Source organism: Lepisosteus platostomus, chromosome 28, assembly GCF_059453375.1.
Source record: "Lepisosteus platostomus isolate fLepPlt1 chromosome 28, fLepPlt1.hap1, whole genome shotgun sequence".
Classification (NCBI taxonomy): domain Eukaryota; kingdom Metazoa; phylum Chordata; class Actinopteri; order Semionotiformes; family Lepisosteidae; genus Lepisosteus; species Lepisosteus platostomus.
This window is the reverse complement of record NC_142638.1, coordinates 4,822,186-4,838,301: the sequence shown is the minus strand read 5'-3', so window position 1 is coordinate 4,838,301 and position 16,116 is coordinate 4,822,186. Positions and strand designations below refer to the sequence as shown.

General features: G+C 41.0%; 2 protein-coding genes across 6 annotated transcripts in view; one reads left to right on the top strand and one right to left on the bottom strand.

The window, feature by feature from the left end:
- The window catches only part of tubg1 (tubulin, gamma 1), a 16,392-nt gene extending 1,686 nt beyond the window's left edge, over positions 1 to 14,706 (top strand). For both annotated transcript variants that reach the window (XM_088622865.1, XM_088622866.1), the window contains exons 2-12: positions 253 to 339; positions 1,888 to 2,000; positions 3,052 to 3,219; positions 3,658 to 3,726; positions 4,761 to 4,840; positions 5,473 to 5,599; positions 6,448 to 6,534; positions 7,764 to 7,913; positions 8,982 to 9,134; positions 10,263 to 10,424; positions 10,976 to 14,706. In XM_088622865.1, the coding sequence (XP_088478991.1) occupies positions 291 to 339; positions 1,888 to 2,000; positions 3,052 to 3,219; positions 3,658 to 3,726; positions 4,761 to 4,840; positions 5,473 to 5,599; positions 6,448 to 6,534; positions 7,764 to 7,913; positions 8,982 to 9,134; positions 10,263 to 10,424; positions 10,976 to 11,173 (1,356 nt within the window). In that variant the 5' untranslated portion in view covers positions 253 to 290 and the 3' untranslated portion in view covers positions 11,174 to 14,706. The remainder of the gene's footprint in view (positions 1 to 252; positions 340 to 1,887; positions 2,001 to 3,051; positions 3,220 to 3,657; positions 3,727 to 4,760; positions 4,841 to 5,472; positions 5,600 to 6,447; positions 6,535 to 7,763; positions 7,914 to 8,981; positions 9,135 to 10,262; positions 10,425 to 10,975) is intronic.
- The window catches only part of plekhh3 (pleckstrin homology, MyTH4 and FERM domain containing H3), a 46,320-nt gene continuing 44,025 nt past the window's right edge, over positions 13,822 to 16,116 (bottom strand). For all 4 annotated transcript variants that reach the window (XM_088622862.1, XM_088622860.1, XM_088622863.1 and 1 more), the window contains exon 13: positions 13,822 to 16,116. In XM_088622862.1, coding sequence (XP_088478988.1) covers positions 15,982 to 16,116 — 135 coding nt within the window. In that variant the 3' untranslated portion in view covers positions 13,822 to 15,981.

The following is a 16,116-nucleotide window of genomic DNA, read 5'->3' as shown; positions in this document are numbered from 1 at the left end:
ATTGTTCTGTCTTTAACGTTTAACGTCGTCCCAGCCCATTCAAAAATGCGTGATGCCACAGTGACTGGTTTTTGCATGTAAAGTTATTAAGTTATCAATAAAGTTATTGAAACCGGAAAAACAACACGGCTCCTCAAGCGAGGCGCAGGCGCAGTGGGTCTGGCGGCGATTGAGCGCTTTCAGGGGGTTGCTAAGCGGGACACGGCACTTGCTGTTGACACAACTGTAACTGATTGTCCTGTGTCCGATCAGTTTGGAAAACACGTTGGACGATCCACTAATGAGAGAAGATGCCTCGGGAAATCATCACCCTTCAGCTGGGACAGTGTGGGAACCAGAGTGAGTGTCGCAGGACCCTTGGGGTTCTTTCAGTTAATGTAAATGTATGACTCTCGTCTTTCAGTTATAACTAGGCCCAGCAGTGTAATGTACATGTCAGTGAAGTCTTAATGGAGATGACGGAGTTGGGATTTGAAGTTAACGATTAAAGAAGCTTGCATATTTTGTATAAAATATTTTATTTCAAGTTTCAATGCATTACTAATGGTATTATATAGCCTGCAAATGAAAAACGGTTATTTAAGGGTACTGTGGGTGTTGTTAAACACCAGATGCACGAAGCTTCCGATTTCCACTAAAAAGCCAAATTTCCAGCTGGGTCATAGTTTGGAAAAAGGTTACATCCAGTTTTGATCGACTGAGATGCATCCGCATTTATCGTTATGTAATGTCAGATTTATTGCAACGCTTTGTTTTTTAGCTGTGACATGCATGCGATGTGATAAGCAGGAGATGAAAAGAGCAAGGAAACGTGCTTAGCTATTCTTCAGTTATTTTTGATTTACAGAGTAGTACATAATTAACATTTCCAAAGGTCTTCAGTGATGGTTCATAGCGTTCACCAAGAATGAATAGATAATACATATTTACTTCTGTTATGTTTTCAAAATATCGATGTGTCATTTATTTGCTGCTCTTCCTTATGTTTTGCTTATTGAGTGATGTATTAATTCCTAGTGCTGGGTGTATTTAATAAGAGCAGTCCCAAAGACTAAAAAGAATAGTACAAAAATCTATAGTGAAATATTATTGCCTAAACAACCTCTGGTTTATCTCTCTGACTCTGCGCAAGGGTAACTCAGTTTTTGGAACATGTCTGAGTTTTCTATTATAAAGCAGCTAATTTAAGATAAAGAGATTGTGCCTCGTGTCATTGTAACATTACAGTAGTGGAAAAATAAGATAAGATCACTTTATTGGCCATATACAATTTCTTGTATTAGGAATTTGTCTTTTTGAACACCCCAGCTTGCTCTCCATGAGACACACAGACAGGGAGAGAAGCTTGGGGTCAGAGCACAGGGTCAGCCATTTATACAGCACCCCTGGAGCAGTTGGGGTTAAGGGCTTTTCTCAGGGGCCCAACAGGGTAGGATTCCTCTAATGCATTGCTATATCATCCCCTCTTTAAATATGGGAATTGTCAGTATTTTTACTGTCAAGAGCCAAATTCTTCTCTTGTCACCTAGGGGCTCTTTGAACTTGTCATACAGCCCAACACATTTACTAGCTTTTTAATTTGTAAGAAAAATAATGTGCCCTCAAGCAGTGTTGATTTTCTCTTTTTTGTCCCAAGGGACATGTCCTTATGCTGAATGCCATTAAAACATGACAGATGACTGGTGGAGCCAGTGGTGTTTGTTGTGTTAGTTTGCCTCCCAGTATAAGTCATCGTACCTAAACTGGTGCTGAAGGCAGCTATGTAAGTGCACTTATTTCCATCACTACACCAGAGGTGTGTGCTGTTGTCACTGCAGGGTAGGAGCCTACTGTGTATTTCTCTGCTGGGTTGTGTGACCTCAGTGCTTGCTCGTGTGCTTTCTGCAGTTGGTTTTGAGTTCTGGAAGCAGCTCTGTGCAGAGCATGGCATCAGTCCTGAGGGAATCGTGGAGGAGTTCGCCACAGAAGGCACTGACCGAAAGGATGTTTTCTTCTACCAGGTAAAGAACGCCTACCAAGGACACATAGTAATACAGGGCTTAAGTCAGGATCTATCTACTGTTAGGACTGTAAAGTTTCGTTCTGCACTCCTACAGTATAGAAAAAATATACAGTCAATGGAAAAGTAGTATGTCTCTCATTACTGTTCCATGAGTAGCCTTTAGGTGGTGCAATTGAGTAATTCTTGATTGGTGTCATGATTATGTTTTGGTTTTTTTTGTAAGTGCTGAAGTTGCAGAAATAATTCTACTTATGAAAGGTTTTTTAACTTCCATCTTTCAGCGCTGACTGCAAAAAGCGCAGCACCTGTGAAAACCTAAGTGGATTTTTCTCCACCCCCTTTGCTTTTTAAGTGACTGCTCTCTGAGAGCAAGAAGTAGAGTTTATTTCTCTGTTGTATGTCTGCACTAATCGTTTCTTGAACACAAAACAGATACTCCAGTAAACTCACCTGAGTGATTTATAATGTGGTTTAAAGTTTATTGATGGCAGTCTCACCAGAGCTGTTTTATGCATGAGCAATTATTACCAAGACCTCCTGGGAAAAACTAAGGCTGATGCTGGAAGCGGTGTTAGTGGGGCCAGCAGGGGGCGCTCACCCTGCGGTCTATGTGGGTCCTAATGCCCCAGTATAGTGACGGGGACACTATACTGTAAAAAGGTGCCGTCCTTCGGGTGAGACGTAAAACCGCACAGGTGACTCTCTGTGGATATTAAAAATCCCAGGACGTTGCTCGAAAAAAGTAGGGGTGTAACCACGGTGTCCTGGCCAAATTTCCCATTGGCCCTTACCAATCATGGCCTCCTAATAATCCCCATCTATGGATTGGCTTCATTACTCTGCTCTCCTCCCCACTGAGAGCTGATGTGTGGGGAGCGTTCTGGCGCACTATGGCTGCCGTTGCATCATCCAGGTGGGGCTGCACATAGGTGGTGGTGGGGAGTTCCCATTACCTGTAAAGCGCTTTGAGTGGAGTGTCCAGAAAAGCGCTATATAAGTGTAAGCAATTATTATTATTATTAAGCTCTTTGTTTCCATGCCACTGCCAGGCAGACGATGAGCACTACATCCCTCGGGCTGTGCTACTGGACCTGGAGCCCCGAGTCATTCACTCCATTCTCAACTCCCCCTACGCCAATCTGTACAACCCCGAAAACATCTACCTCTCCGAGCACGGAGGGGGGGCTGGCAACAACTGGGCCAGTGGATTTTCTCAGGTACCGTCATGTGGGAATGCAGTTGAAAACACCCACAGAAATGTAGGAGTTGTCAAGTGGAAGAACGTGAAACATCCAAACTCGTGTCACTTTTCGATTTGCTACAAGTGTTCTTTTAATTCAAGGGCACAAGGAAGCAGATTTTTAGTTAATGCTTTCAAAGAATAAATATAGAATATAACGATGTAAAAAACACCTGCCCTATACAAAAATGCTTAATTTTAGTTAATACAGCTTGTCAGTTACAGGACTTTGTTTTAATAATCTGAAATCCTATGTTACTAGAGACTGAGTACATCGGCAGATGTTTCTTTTAATTTGTTCATGATAGATCAAGTATATCAATTTAGAGATGTTCTACAGCAAATCTATAAGATTTAATCTCTGTGAATCTTTAATGTACGTAAGTATAGGTTAAAGACAAAAATCTAATTTCAGGGTGAAAAAATTCATGAAGATATCTTTGACATCATAGACAGAGAGGCCGATGGAAGTGACAGTTTAGAGGTAAGCCATAAAAAAGGTCTGTGATTTTCTTTGCTGGAAATTTCAGATCACTTGTTTATGAAATCATTTTTTCATTTTCACAAAGCAGTGTCCTTCCATGTTGGTTGGTGACGAATACTTACAACCTGTTCTGCTACATCCAGTTATAAAAAAATAAAATAAAGGTTTATTCCTCTTTCTTCAGAAGGACTTTCTGAGCTTGAGGGATGTGGATGTTGTGTTGGATCGTTTGCCAAGAACATAATTAAACATTTCCTGATTGCCTCCATATGCCTTTGACGTGTAAAACAACAATTTTATGGTAGCAGCACAGCAAAAGCTAGCATGCTTTTTCACTATGTTTAAAAGGGGCCATGCCTAACAGAACCTTAAAACATGAATCCATCAAAGCTCAGCTTGCAGATGTTATCACTGATGAAAAGGCTGCCATTCAGTATATTATGGCACCTTTGTTTTTCGCTGCCACAAAACTGCTAGACTTTAAAACAACACCAGTGGTATGCTCTGTTGCCCAATATAGACTTGCACAACCATTTGCGTTTCTTTTTATAACCCTTTAATATTTTCTTGTGTGTGCAAGCTGGGCTGTGGGGCGTGGCAGGAGGGATGTTGGTGGTGATTTTGGACTAGAGTGTGTGCGTTATAGGACCATCTGGATTACAGCACAGTAAGGCCACTATTTGTGGGGAGGAGCAGACTGTCTCTGGAACACTTAAACAGTTCCAGAGAACTGTTTAGGCACATGTGGGATATAGGCAATTGCTCTCTTGTGAGGCTTTATCCTTGATGCCCATGTTTGAAAGTGAGTGAGATCTCACTCTTAAGAAATGAAAGGGATTTTGTGATTAGTGCACAGGATTTCAAGTGAAGAAGTGTTTCCTTTTTGGGAAAGGGGATGCAATTTAATATTTGTGTATGTGTCTGTACCCTGACAGCAGGAACAGTCATCTGTCCATTTGAATTGTATTGTGGCAGAAAGTTACAAGCCTTCTGCTGTGCTATCTGGTTAAGATCGGTATGTCTTGATATTGCAGGGCTTTGTTCTGTGCCACTCTATTGCCGGTGGAACAGGTTCAGGACTGGGCTCGTATCTGCTGGAGAAGTTAAATGACAGGTGTGTACTCAATGGCATGGAATAGGATTGTGCTAAGGCACAGCTATTACATTTCAGAGTTAGGGTTTTATAAGTATTAACCTGTATCTGTGTCTTTCTTCTTCTGTGACTAAAGTTCTCTGGTATTAATGGTGCTTATATATTACCGGTAGTGTTTTTTTTGTCATGATATTTTCGCAAGAGTAAATAGCTATACTCTTGCAATGGGGTGTAGTGAAATAAAAAAAATAAAGATTTTTTTTTAATCAGGAACATGCTAAGGAGGTAAAATCAAATTAAAATGATTTTGTATCTTTTCATCTGAGAAGAGATAGTATTGGAAACCAACCCTCTGTGGAATTTATTTTTCAAACCTTGAAGGTGTTGCCATGTTCTAAAATTTTAAAATCGTATTACTTTATGTCCAATTTTTTAGGTTTCATGTATGTCTAATCCAGGACTTTGTACTATAGTGTATTTAAGTTCTGAGATTACTACCTTGGCAATATTTAGCATAATGAAATAATGCTAAATACTAATAATGAAAGACAACATGTATGTTACTTACTTTACATGTCAGATTGTTCAAGGAACGTTTTATTGGAGCTACTGTATAGCTCACATTTCTCTTTCTCTGCCACATTGACTGCTAGGTATCCCAAGAAGCTGGTTCAGACCTACTCTGTGTTTCCAAACCAGGATGAGATGAGTGACGTTGTTGTCCAACCATATAACTCTCTGCTGACGCTGAAAAGACTGACTCAGAATGCAGACTGTGTGGTAAGCAGAGGTCTTCTTGTGAACTAGAGCATGTTTACACAATCTGGTTATAAGACACTGAATATGGGATGGTACATTTTGGCAGCCCCCTGCAAAATGTGATAACATTTTCATTATGTAAGTTGACTAGACTGAAGGTCTTTCTAGCGTTAACATAGACCTGCTGCTCTCGGCAGCCATCTGCTGAAAGAGATATATTGCTCTATGAGGTCTTGGTCCTTTTTTCAAGTTTCTTAAATTTGTTTTTTGGATGCTTCCTCATGATTTGGTAATGTTCACATTTGCTGGCTACAATTCACCACCTTTTCTAAAGCAGCATTTTTTTATATTTCAACGCTTCACGTTGAGTCAAGTTGCAGAGTCTAGGTCATTCAAGGTGGAGCAAGTGGAGTGCGTGCTGTGCATCACAGAGCCAGAGTGAGGACAATAGCCGTCTGTAAGGCAGGACTGTGCTGCTCATTTGTTAGGCAGTTGCTTGATGGATTTATTTAACACACAAGCAGCCTTTTCTTTAAGGGTCTGTAAATATCGCATTCCCGACGTCAGTGTGCTGATTACTGGTTCCTAGAATGCAAATTCCAAAATAAGTGGCGGAAAATGCATTTTATCTAAACAGTGAACAGGCATGGGACTTCATCTGTAATTATTTCGAATTAGTGACAAATAAAATTCTACGTGCTCTCCTGGTACCAGAACAGATTGGCCTTGAGCACAATGGTTACAAAAGGGATATTGTTTATAATAGTTGATACCTCCAGCTGTAGGGTTGTGGTTAGAATCCAAATCCTTATTTCACTCTTTCTGTGCCTGTGCTGCCTGTGTCTCTCCTTGCCTCTTTCTTTCTCTAGGTGGTGCTAGATAACACAGCTCTGAACCGCATAGCCACTGACAGACTGCATATTCAGAACCCTTCCTTCTCTCAGATCAACCAGCTGGTAAGGAGCTGCTGCAGGCACTGGGCAGGTTTCCTCCCTCGTTGCATCATGACTGAGGAAGGGCAGCAAACTTTGGCTGTCACGTAACTGCTCATTGCAGAGCCCACATTAAAGTGGTGAAGAAGTAACCCGTGAATTTCAGTGTGGAATTTTATGGTTCATAATTATAGTTTAAGGGGGTGTAATTCTAAATATTGCCTCTGTTTGGATAATGTCAGATAAGAAAAGGAATGTGCTGAGTTTTATTCTTTATAGCCAATGTATTACAATATCTTGTCTAACCAAATCCTGAGGCCATGAAGTGAAAGCTCAGATGTTTTTCTTACATTTTGAGAAAATGAGCGTTTGGTAAAAGGAACCTTTTCCAAAACTAAAATCTGGGACACTTATTTGATTGTGGTATCTGGATAACCTGTTAGAATAGATTAACACCTAATTTCTGTTCCTGTAAGAATCTTACTTGTCACCCTAAATCTCCTCACTCGTTTAGAAAACTGTCACAAACCCGTTCTCTTCCATGTCCTGTGCAGAAATGTTCATTTTGTACCTATTGCTACAAGCTTTAAACAATAAGATGACTGTGTGGCTTAATTCTTAACAACGACAATTGAAGGGACTTGCTATTAACAACTCGGCTAAGCAAGAAGTCACAGGATTCTCATATTAGATCCTCATATTTGTCACTTGTATTCAGAACCTTTGCTTGTGTTCTCATGCATTAAATTGGTGTAGTCATGTGGTGTGTTAAGGTCGTCTCAGGACAAGTTGCAATCCATTGCTAAATGTCCCTTTCTTTGTCCACTTGCCAGTTTTCATCATGTTACAAACCAACTTCTGCTTCAAAGTGCTATAGTTCACATTTTGCATGGGAAATACTTAAAATATTGTGATCTTAGTTTAAAGCTGTTCAATTGGAAATATTTTAGCTGTTTAGTTTTGTAAAGGAAGAAGAGAAATAATATTACTTTGACTTCATAAATGACTTTTATAACGGAAATTACTAAATAGAGTTAGGGCTGACGGTTAGACCAGGAGAGGTATCAGAACTGGTTGAAGTGTGTGAGGCTTCATAAAACTCTTATTGGAAGTTTATTATTTATATTCCAACTGGAGGCTCTAAATTTGGATTCTGACTCATGAGAGATCCCTTCAGAGGGGGTCCAGTACAATCTGAATTTTTCTCACTTGGCTATATTCATGACCTAAGGCCACTCTGTCCCCTGTAACAGGTCTCTACCATCATGTCTGCAAGTACCACCACCCTGCGGTACCCTGGCTACATGAACAATGATCTGATTGGTCTAATTGCATCCCTCATTCCCACGCCCCGCCTTCACTTCCTCATGACTGGCTACACGCCTCTTACTACTGACCAATCGGTAAGCTAGAACTAGCTAGAAATTATTGTTGAGAATTCTCTTCTGCCTATGAAATCATGCCATTTCTAAAACGATATGCTAAATTGTTTGTGATGAGCAATTGTTAGCTTGACGTGGACATAAACTCTGCTGATTTAGATTTTGATTTGGCTATGAGTACACTAACTTAAAAAACTGAGTGCAAATTAGGTGTGACAAATGTCCAAAACACACAGTTTAGTTGTTTATATACGATGATGAAGGTGTCATTTTGAATGTTTAAAAATGCCTCTGATACTTTGGAGTGAAAAAGTATGAGATTTCCACCCACCAAGAACTTGAGATTGCCTGAGAAGACTTTTCCTTACTGTGTATTTACAAAGCTTTTTTCTTCAAAGATGAAAAACATTGAACAAATTGTCCTTTAATTGGGTAAATAATCTTTAAATGTGCCTGTGTTTTTGTGTGTGGATTGTCATTTCGTTGAAGTTGGTGTTACTAATGCATGCCAGGGAGGTGGTTTTGTGTTGAAGGACTTTTAAAACCTATTAATTTACAGTCAACTTAAATTTCTCTTGCTTCCTAGAAGGATTGATTTGAACTCTTTGATCGTGTCCAGTCTTTAAACATGTTGCAGGTTGCCTTTTAAACTATTTATTTTCACAAATAACCTGAGATCTCCAGGTTTAGAGTTGAAAATAATCTTGTAACCGTTTCAGTCAAGCACCTTGTTAATCCAATTGTTAATTGTTAATTGAAGGATTCAATTCAAGTGCTCAGCCAGAAAAAAAATCACTAGGTGTTGGGGGGTCCCCAAAACCAGGGTTGGGGGGGGGCCAAGTATTAGGCTCCCTACATAAAATGCCTGTCAATAAGAAGGCGGTATTTAAAAGTGTCCTAACTTTACTGCATTGATGGAAAAGGGATATGCTTACAGGAGAAAGATGTATGTATTAAACTTTCTTTTGTAAAAAAAATCTATAGTATAGAAGTCCTTTGTTTTCCATTTTGAAATGGGCTGTTGCTGGAGCCCCGTGCCTGAACCTGGACTCTGTATCTTTGCCCTTGCGGCTCTGGCCTGCCTGACAGGTGGCGAGTGTTCGGAAAACCACAGTGCTGGATGTGATGAGGCGGCTACTGCAGCCCAAGAATGTCATGGTGTCTACAGCCCGGGACAGGCAGACCAACCACTGCTACATCGCCATCCTCAATATCATCCAGGGAGAAGTGGATCCTACCCAGGTACAGCAGCCTGCAGGACACTTTTCAGCTCAATTCAGCTGTGACAGTCCTGCTGCACAGGAGTATCTTGCACCCCTATAGCCGTTCTACTCTTGGTAGTTACTTGGGAATGTGATCCTGTAGTTTTTTTCACGTTTTTCTACTCTTGTAACATTTATACATGCCTAACATGAATGCAGGCTTATATTACAGTAATAGGTGTCTCTTACTATGCTGCAACAGTATTTCACAACTGATGCTTTTTTTTTTGCCGATCAGCATTTATAAAATTGTGCAGATGTTTTAATTTTGTGGTATTGTTTTTGAGCGTACAAATCTGAAGTGTAATGCATCAAATGATGACGTGTTTGAAGGGCTTTTATTGTTCTATGGCTCTAGGGCTGTTCAGCAGATCTCTATTGTCCAAGGGGCAGGGTCTGCGTGCAAGCTGTTCTCTCTCCCCTCTGGGGTTTGAGAGTTTTCCAGGTGACACAGATTGTAGCTGGGCGTCTCTGTCAGAGAATTAGCTCTTAAGAAGGAATGCATTTGACAGGCTTCATTAAAAAGTGATTCAGCGTCATGTGTCTGTGACACTTAAGTGCACGCACTGTTGCCGCTGAGAGAGCTGACTGTTGTGCCTCTCCTTTAAGCCAGATGTCCGTACTTCAGATGGCTGTATTTCATTTCCTGAGTCACAATATCAGCTTCACACCTCTTCATTTACTTTAATTCTTAACAGACAGGATTGCGCTCGAGAAATTGTGACATGTCAAGACTGTTGGTTGCCAGGAAAAAAAGAAGACTAATGACCAGTTACCACAGCCATGACTTCAGATATTGTGATAGTGTCTATTGAAATCTCTTATCTTCCTACAGGTGTTTTCTTTTCAGAATTATCTAGAATGCTTATAAAAAATGGAGTAGAAAATACAGTAATACAGCAACTACTCAAATACCAGATCAGTATTCACTTGATAACTTGTGTGTAGTTTTTTTTGTTGCAGAACTATTCTGTACTATGTATATGCCACAGATATCTGCAAAGAAGCAGATCCTGGTAAATCCACTGAAAAACTAAGAAAATACAAGACAATTGTGCCCTCGACCATTTTACGTGAGCAGTAATTTCAAAACGCCATGTGATTCCAGGTGCACAAAAGCTTGCAGAGGATCCGAGAGAGGAAGCTTGCTAGTTTTATCCCCTGGGGTCCTGCCAGTATTCAGGTGGCTCTGTCCAGGAAGTCTCCCTACCTGCCCTCCGCGCACCGTGTCAGTGGGCTCATGATGGCCAACCACACCAGCATCTCCTCTGTAAGCAGTCTTGCCAGCCTTTGCATTGCTGCACTGTATCTGAATGTTTCAGCAAAACCCTTTGGTTTGAAGTAGCTAATTAAATCTCTTTGCTCTTTGACATTTTGTTTAGAAATGTGCCATCCTGCTCAGTTTTGTTTTCACTTTACCCTTAGGGTTTAGCTGGGTTGGTTTAAACTGGGATAACAATGTCATTTAGCTTCCAGATTAACGTGATTTAATAAAATAGAAACTCCCCTAGCAGGATGGCTACACAGGCAGGGATTGGGTTCTGCAAAAAGATCAAATAGTTACGGCTAGATAGACAAATTGTTCTCCATGGTCAGTAGCCCCTGTTTTCAGACTAGGAAGTTTCCCACTGCCAAAAGCAGCCTAAATTACTCTTATGGTAGCATCCAGGTATGGGTATTCGAGCTATTTCTAGTGTTGTTTTTCGTTCCTGCGAAGGTGGTTGTGACACCGAGTGTATTAAAGCTTTTCGGATGTGAAAACCCCCCCCGGCAGCTCCAGCCAGCGGAGAGCGCTCACTCACCTCTCGTTCTCGTCTACAGCTGTTCGAGCGGACCTGCAGGCAGTACGACAAGCTGCGGAAGCGCGAGGCCTTCCTGGAGCAATTCCGGAAGGAGGACGTGTTCAAGGACAACTTCGACGAGCTAGACAACTCGCGCGAGGTCGTCCAGCAGCTCATCGACGAGTACGGCGCCGCCACCCGGCCCGACTACATATCCTGGGGGTCCCAAGAACAGTGACCGCCCGCCCCCCCTCTCCGGCGGGGCACCCCCGTGCCGTTTTCGTGACTTTAAAGAAGAAACCCCCCCATCCCCTCCCCCCACCCTGTGACTCCTTCTCAACCCGTATAACTACCTGCCCAGGGAGATCCGAAATAACATCCGTCCATGGTGGAGGTAACGGCAGGTTACACACGAAGAGGAATGAACCATTTTCTGCAGATCTGCCTTGGTTGGTTTCTCCAAGTCTGCTCTGTCTCCCTTGCTGAGGAAGGGGGTCCCGTGAGTCCCGTCCCCCTTGAGCGCTTCGCCTCGTTGCTTTTGCCTTCTTTTGCAGGAACGAGAGAGACGACATGCCCGTGCAGCCCCCGCGGCTGGAAAAACCCGTTCCTCCCGACGGAACAGAATGTAGAGCCCGAGCTTTCGGAATCGCCTCGGCTCCCTTCCTCCTGCACGTGCGCGCTCGCCCTCCGTAGCTCCAGGCTGCGCAGTGGGAGAAGTCGCGCACATGTCCGTAAGGGGGGAAAAAAGCCCTCGCAGGGGGAGATATGTTGTAGGAAAATAACAGAGCAGGAAGTGCCGTATCTATTGTTCAGCAGTCTGCCCCAGGCGTCCACTTTATTAAAAAAGACGAGATGGGGTTGCATATTGTAGCACTTTTCTTGAGCAGTAAGGCAAAGCAGTAGAAATTGACCTAGTGTTTTTCTGCCCTCACAATTGTAATATAGAGATTTTATAGCATATAAGCTTTATACTGTATATCTGCCATGCCTAATTGTGCACGCCCTCTTATCAGTGCAAAGCATGAGGCCTATTTAATCTCTTCCTTTACAGTTGTGTGCATAGGTAAGGAGTTTGGCTCAAGAATTTAATACAGGCCTTGGGGGATTTTTATTCTGTGATATGTTTAAATAACCATGTCACATTTCACACCTTTCTGCCATATGATTGTTGATACCGTCAATGAGAATACTGAAATGAAAATCAGATTTATTTTTAAATTCTAGCGCACCATACGGCCTCGACAACTCATTCAGGTAACTTGATAACTTGATGTTTTTTGTGCATAATAAAAATGAAGATGTCATGTTGGTGTTTTCTTATGTGAAAGGCCCTAAGTAGGAGAGGTTCTGTTCTTTGGGTTTTGTTTGGTTTAAGTATGTTGAAACAAGGTTGTTACAGATGAGGTAATTCTGATGACAAATTGAGTAAACAGGTTTATCAGCAAAGAAAACCAGCAAAGTTTCATAGTCAGGAGTGGACTGTTTAAGAATACAAGGATAATATTGATCAGATTTAATAAGGCTGACACCAGCACCCTTGAAACTTATATTTAAGTAGCCTTTGACGTTCTGAATATGCAAGTTCACAATACTTCAAACCAAACTACTTCAGTCATGTCATTTTTGCAAAATATATTGTTACATGTTGGGGGGTAAAAATATATCTAGGCTTACATGATGATGTGCACAGTTTAGTGATTTGTTGACTTAAAGGTAAAACAAATGTAGTTTTATCTGAGAGCATTCTCAGATCAAACATGTATATCTGGAGTCAGTGTTCTTTTTCTATTAAAATAAATGTTGCTGTAATTCGAATTTGTTCTTTTATATGCGTTTGCAGGATTGTTGTGTGATGAGAATCCTGACATCTGTCTCTGTCCTGCAATGGATTGCCCACGAATTCCCCTGGCAGGGCTGTGTTTAGCAATCCGATTACACATTCTGCACTTTGATCGTAGTTAAATAGATTTTAACTTATGAAAGGGCTTTCCCAGTTTCACAATGCAAATTAAATTGCATATAACATTTCTGAAATATATTTTTTTTCCCAACGTTTCTTATGTCTAACTGTGCCCTGAAGCTGTGGGTTCCCACTCTAATGGGAATAATGAATGGAGTAAAGTCTGGGTTAGGGTTTGATTTTGACAACTTGTTTAATCAAATTGCAATTGTGTGTATGTATGTATATATATATATGTGATGGTCAGCCAGCTTGTTTTGTGGATTCATTATGTCTAGTATAAGATTCTTAACAAAGGCTTTTGCAATCTCCCTAATTAATATGCGAGACTCATGGGTGGTTTGGAAGTTCTTTAAATGTTGTGGTATGCCCTGGCATGCAAGAGCATAATCCATGAAGAATAGCTCCAGGATAATTCCTCTCATTAGATTTTAATAGTAAGTGTACTGTATATATTTTAATAATTTAATTTAGTCCTGTGCCCTTTTAATGACTCCAGATCTGATGTCATGAGGATGGGGCTTTCATTGCCTCAACTGTATGATGCAGTTTTAAAAAAGGTAAAAGTAAGCAATATGGAAAAATCTGTTTTGAGACATTTCACCTATGCATATCAATATCTGCAGCTGTAAGCTTTTTAATTAGAGGTGTCTATACAACTGGCATCCCACTAAAGCTCAGCAGCTGTGAGCCTGGTCAGTAGCTGGAAGGGAGAGTGGGAAAGACATTAAAAAAATGTCTGCTGTTAACAGAAACCAAACAAAACAATCGTTATATTGTCTACATGAGACTGCAAATACTTTACAGAACAAATATGAATGGCCAAATTGTATTAAGGAAGCCATGTGTGATCAGATTGAAAAAAAAACATAGTACATTCAGGTATTCTCTGCTAACCTCAATTATGAATAAGACACTTCCAAAACTTATTATTGGTGTAATGATGCTGTTGTCTTTATTAATTACATTTCAATTATTGCACATCTGAGTTACCTGTACAAACATAGTGCAACTGACTATACATATATATAGAATGAAAATACCATGCAGCATACAAACAAGTTAAATAAAAAGCTTTTTTTTTATACAGATAAAAAAGCTGCCCGCAGCTTTTATAGAAACAAGCGGAAGGCTGTACAATAGCTGAGCTGTGTAACAGCAGGTTCACGTCTTCCTCCAGAGAAAGATCTTCACCGTGACAATACTGAGGCTTGGGCTTCAGGGCGCATGTTATCATACAAAAGAATGGAAGGGTGGCTGGGAGCTGCACAGGAAAGAGGGGGCTGCGCCGGACTGGTTTACCAAGTCCAGTGCCGTCACGGCAATTTCTCTGGTTTCGAGTGGAAGGAAACCACAGTGTCCCTCCCACTGAGGAGGAGCCAGGCAAGGCGGCATTGCCAGAGTTTCTGGGCCAAAACTAGGCCCAATCCTACCCATCCAGGTGAAGAACTAAACACAGTTAATTAAATGGATTATCATACAATTAGCAAGGTGGCTGCTCCACAGTTTTGCAATGGAGCTTTATTTCTAAGGGAAGTATTGGAAAGCCCCAGTCGTCTGGAGAGGACTTCAGCAGCTTCTACATGTTGAGGGGAAGATTTATTTGGTCCTACTTACTCAGATATGGCTTACAGCTTTGGGGTGATTTATGCAATGCCTATGAGTGGTAAGTTTAGATAACACAGTAACAACACGTGGCCTATAGGGGGAGCATTGATTTTTTTGATTTTTAAATGCCAGTATGGACAAAACTTTTTTTAGTTTTATCTTAAAACGTATTGTAAAAGTATTCCCTCTTAAGTATTTTTTTTTTTAGAAAAAGTTGATTTATATGAAAAACAAATATAAACTAGGTTTAAAAATAAAAAAAAACAACCTTTTCAGTTTACCAAGTCTCGTTACTGTACCTTATTTGTAAATGAAATGGTAAGTTCAGCAGGTGTAAGAAGGAGGTTATTATGTGGTGGCTTGCTTCAGTTTTGTTTAACTGGGCTACTGGTGTTAGTGTAACATTTACAACGCTATATATACCAGAGCGGAATTTCACAGTGTTACAACGAATGTGTACTGAAACCGACAGTTTAACAATTGGTCATTTTGGATTAAGTAAGTGTGTATATGCAGTGAAAATCCAAAAAACAGTCATGATGAAATTCACAGACCAGTGATAGCACCAGGATATAGTCTGACCAGAAACCACAGTTGGGTCTTGAGCCTTTGCCAAAATCTAATGTAAATTACTGGTGAACACTCATTGCTGACCTGGGAACTTGAGGCAGAACAAGTCATCTGAAAGTGTGTAAGGTGTTCAGCGTTTCATCTGCACTGAAATTTGCACTTGAGGAATAGCACACAAGCTAAGGTCAACTGGTGTCAACGCTGAAGAACAGTTATAGGGTATCATTCAGTGTTTCCATGAGACATAGGAGTACTTTCATTCAATTTTGATTAAGATTTGAACAAGCTTTGTGGTTAAGTGAATTCTATGCTGAATAAAAATAGGAGATCTATTAGCTGTCAGGATACTGTTTCAGATGTAAAACAATGGCAATAGCTCTCATATAATATTACGAGCCAATATCTTGCTGTAACCTTCAGACACGTTTCTCCAACAGTTCTGTGCCCCTGTAAAAGTGCCCCAGGTTTGTTCCAGGAAAGGAAAAGTCGGATCTGTCAGTGACACCAGCAGCTACCGGCTCCAACATCTGGTTTGAATTCTTGAATTAGTCCTCCCAAGTTCACAGGGCCAGTTACATCAACATCTCCAGGAAACGGAGTGCAAACTGGAGCTCTGGGTTAAAGACCTTGAGAATTTGATCAACTTCTTTTCTCACAGAATCTGGGACAGCACTGTGGAGCTCCGCTGACACTTGTGTGAGTTTTTGTGAGCAAGGATCAATAAACTCTGAAGACCACATCACAAGCGCTGCTGTTATGAAAGAGAATGTTACCTTTTGTTGGATCTCTGGAGAAACACCTCCAGGTTTTGCAAAGTTTAGCAAACCATGTGAAGTTCATCGGTAGGCATCAGTGGAAAAGAGCCCACCTTCTGTTTCCTTCCTTTCTGTAGGCCTTGGCGTGGGTGCTCAAATGAGTTGTGAAGGCAGTTCCAGGACAGGCAGTGACAAACAGAAGCTCTCTCTCTCTGTTCTGCTCTTCTGGCTGTGGTGTTGGCGCGCTGCGCTGATGTAGGCGTTCATTAGCTGGGCGATTTCATTCAG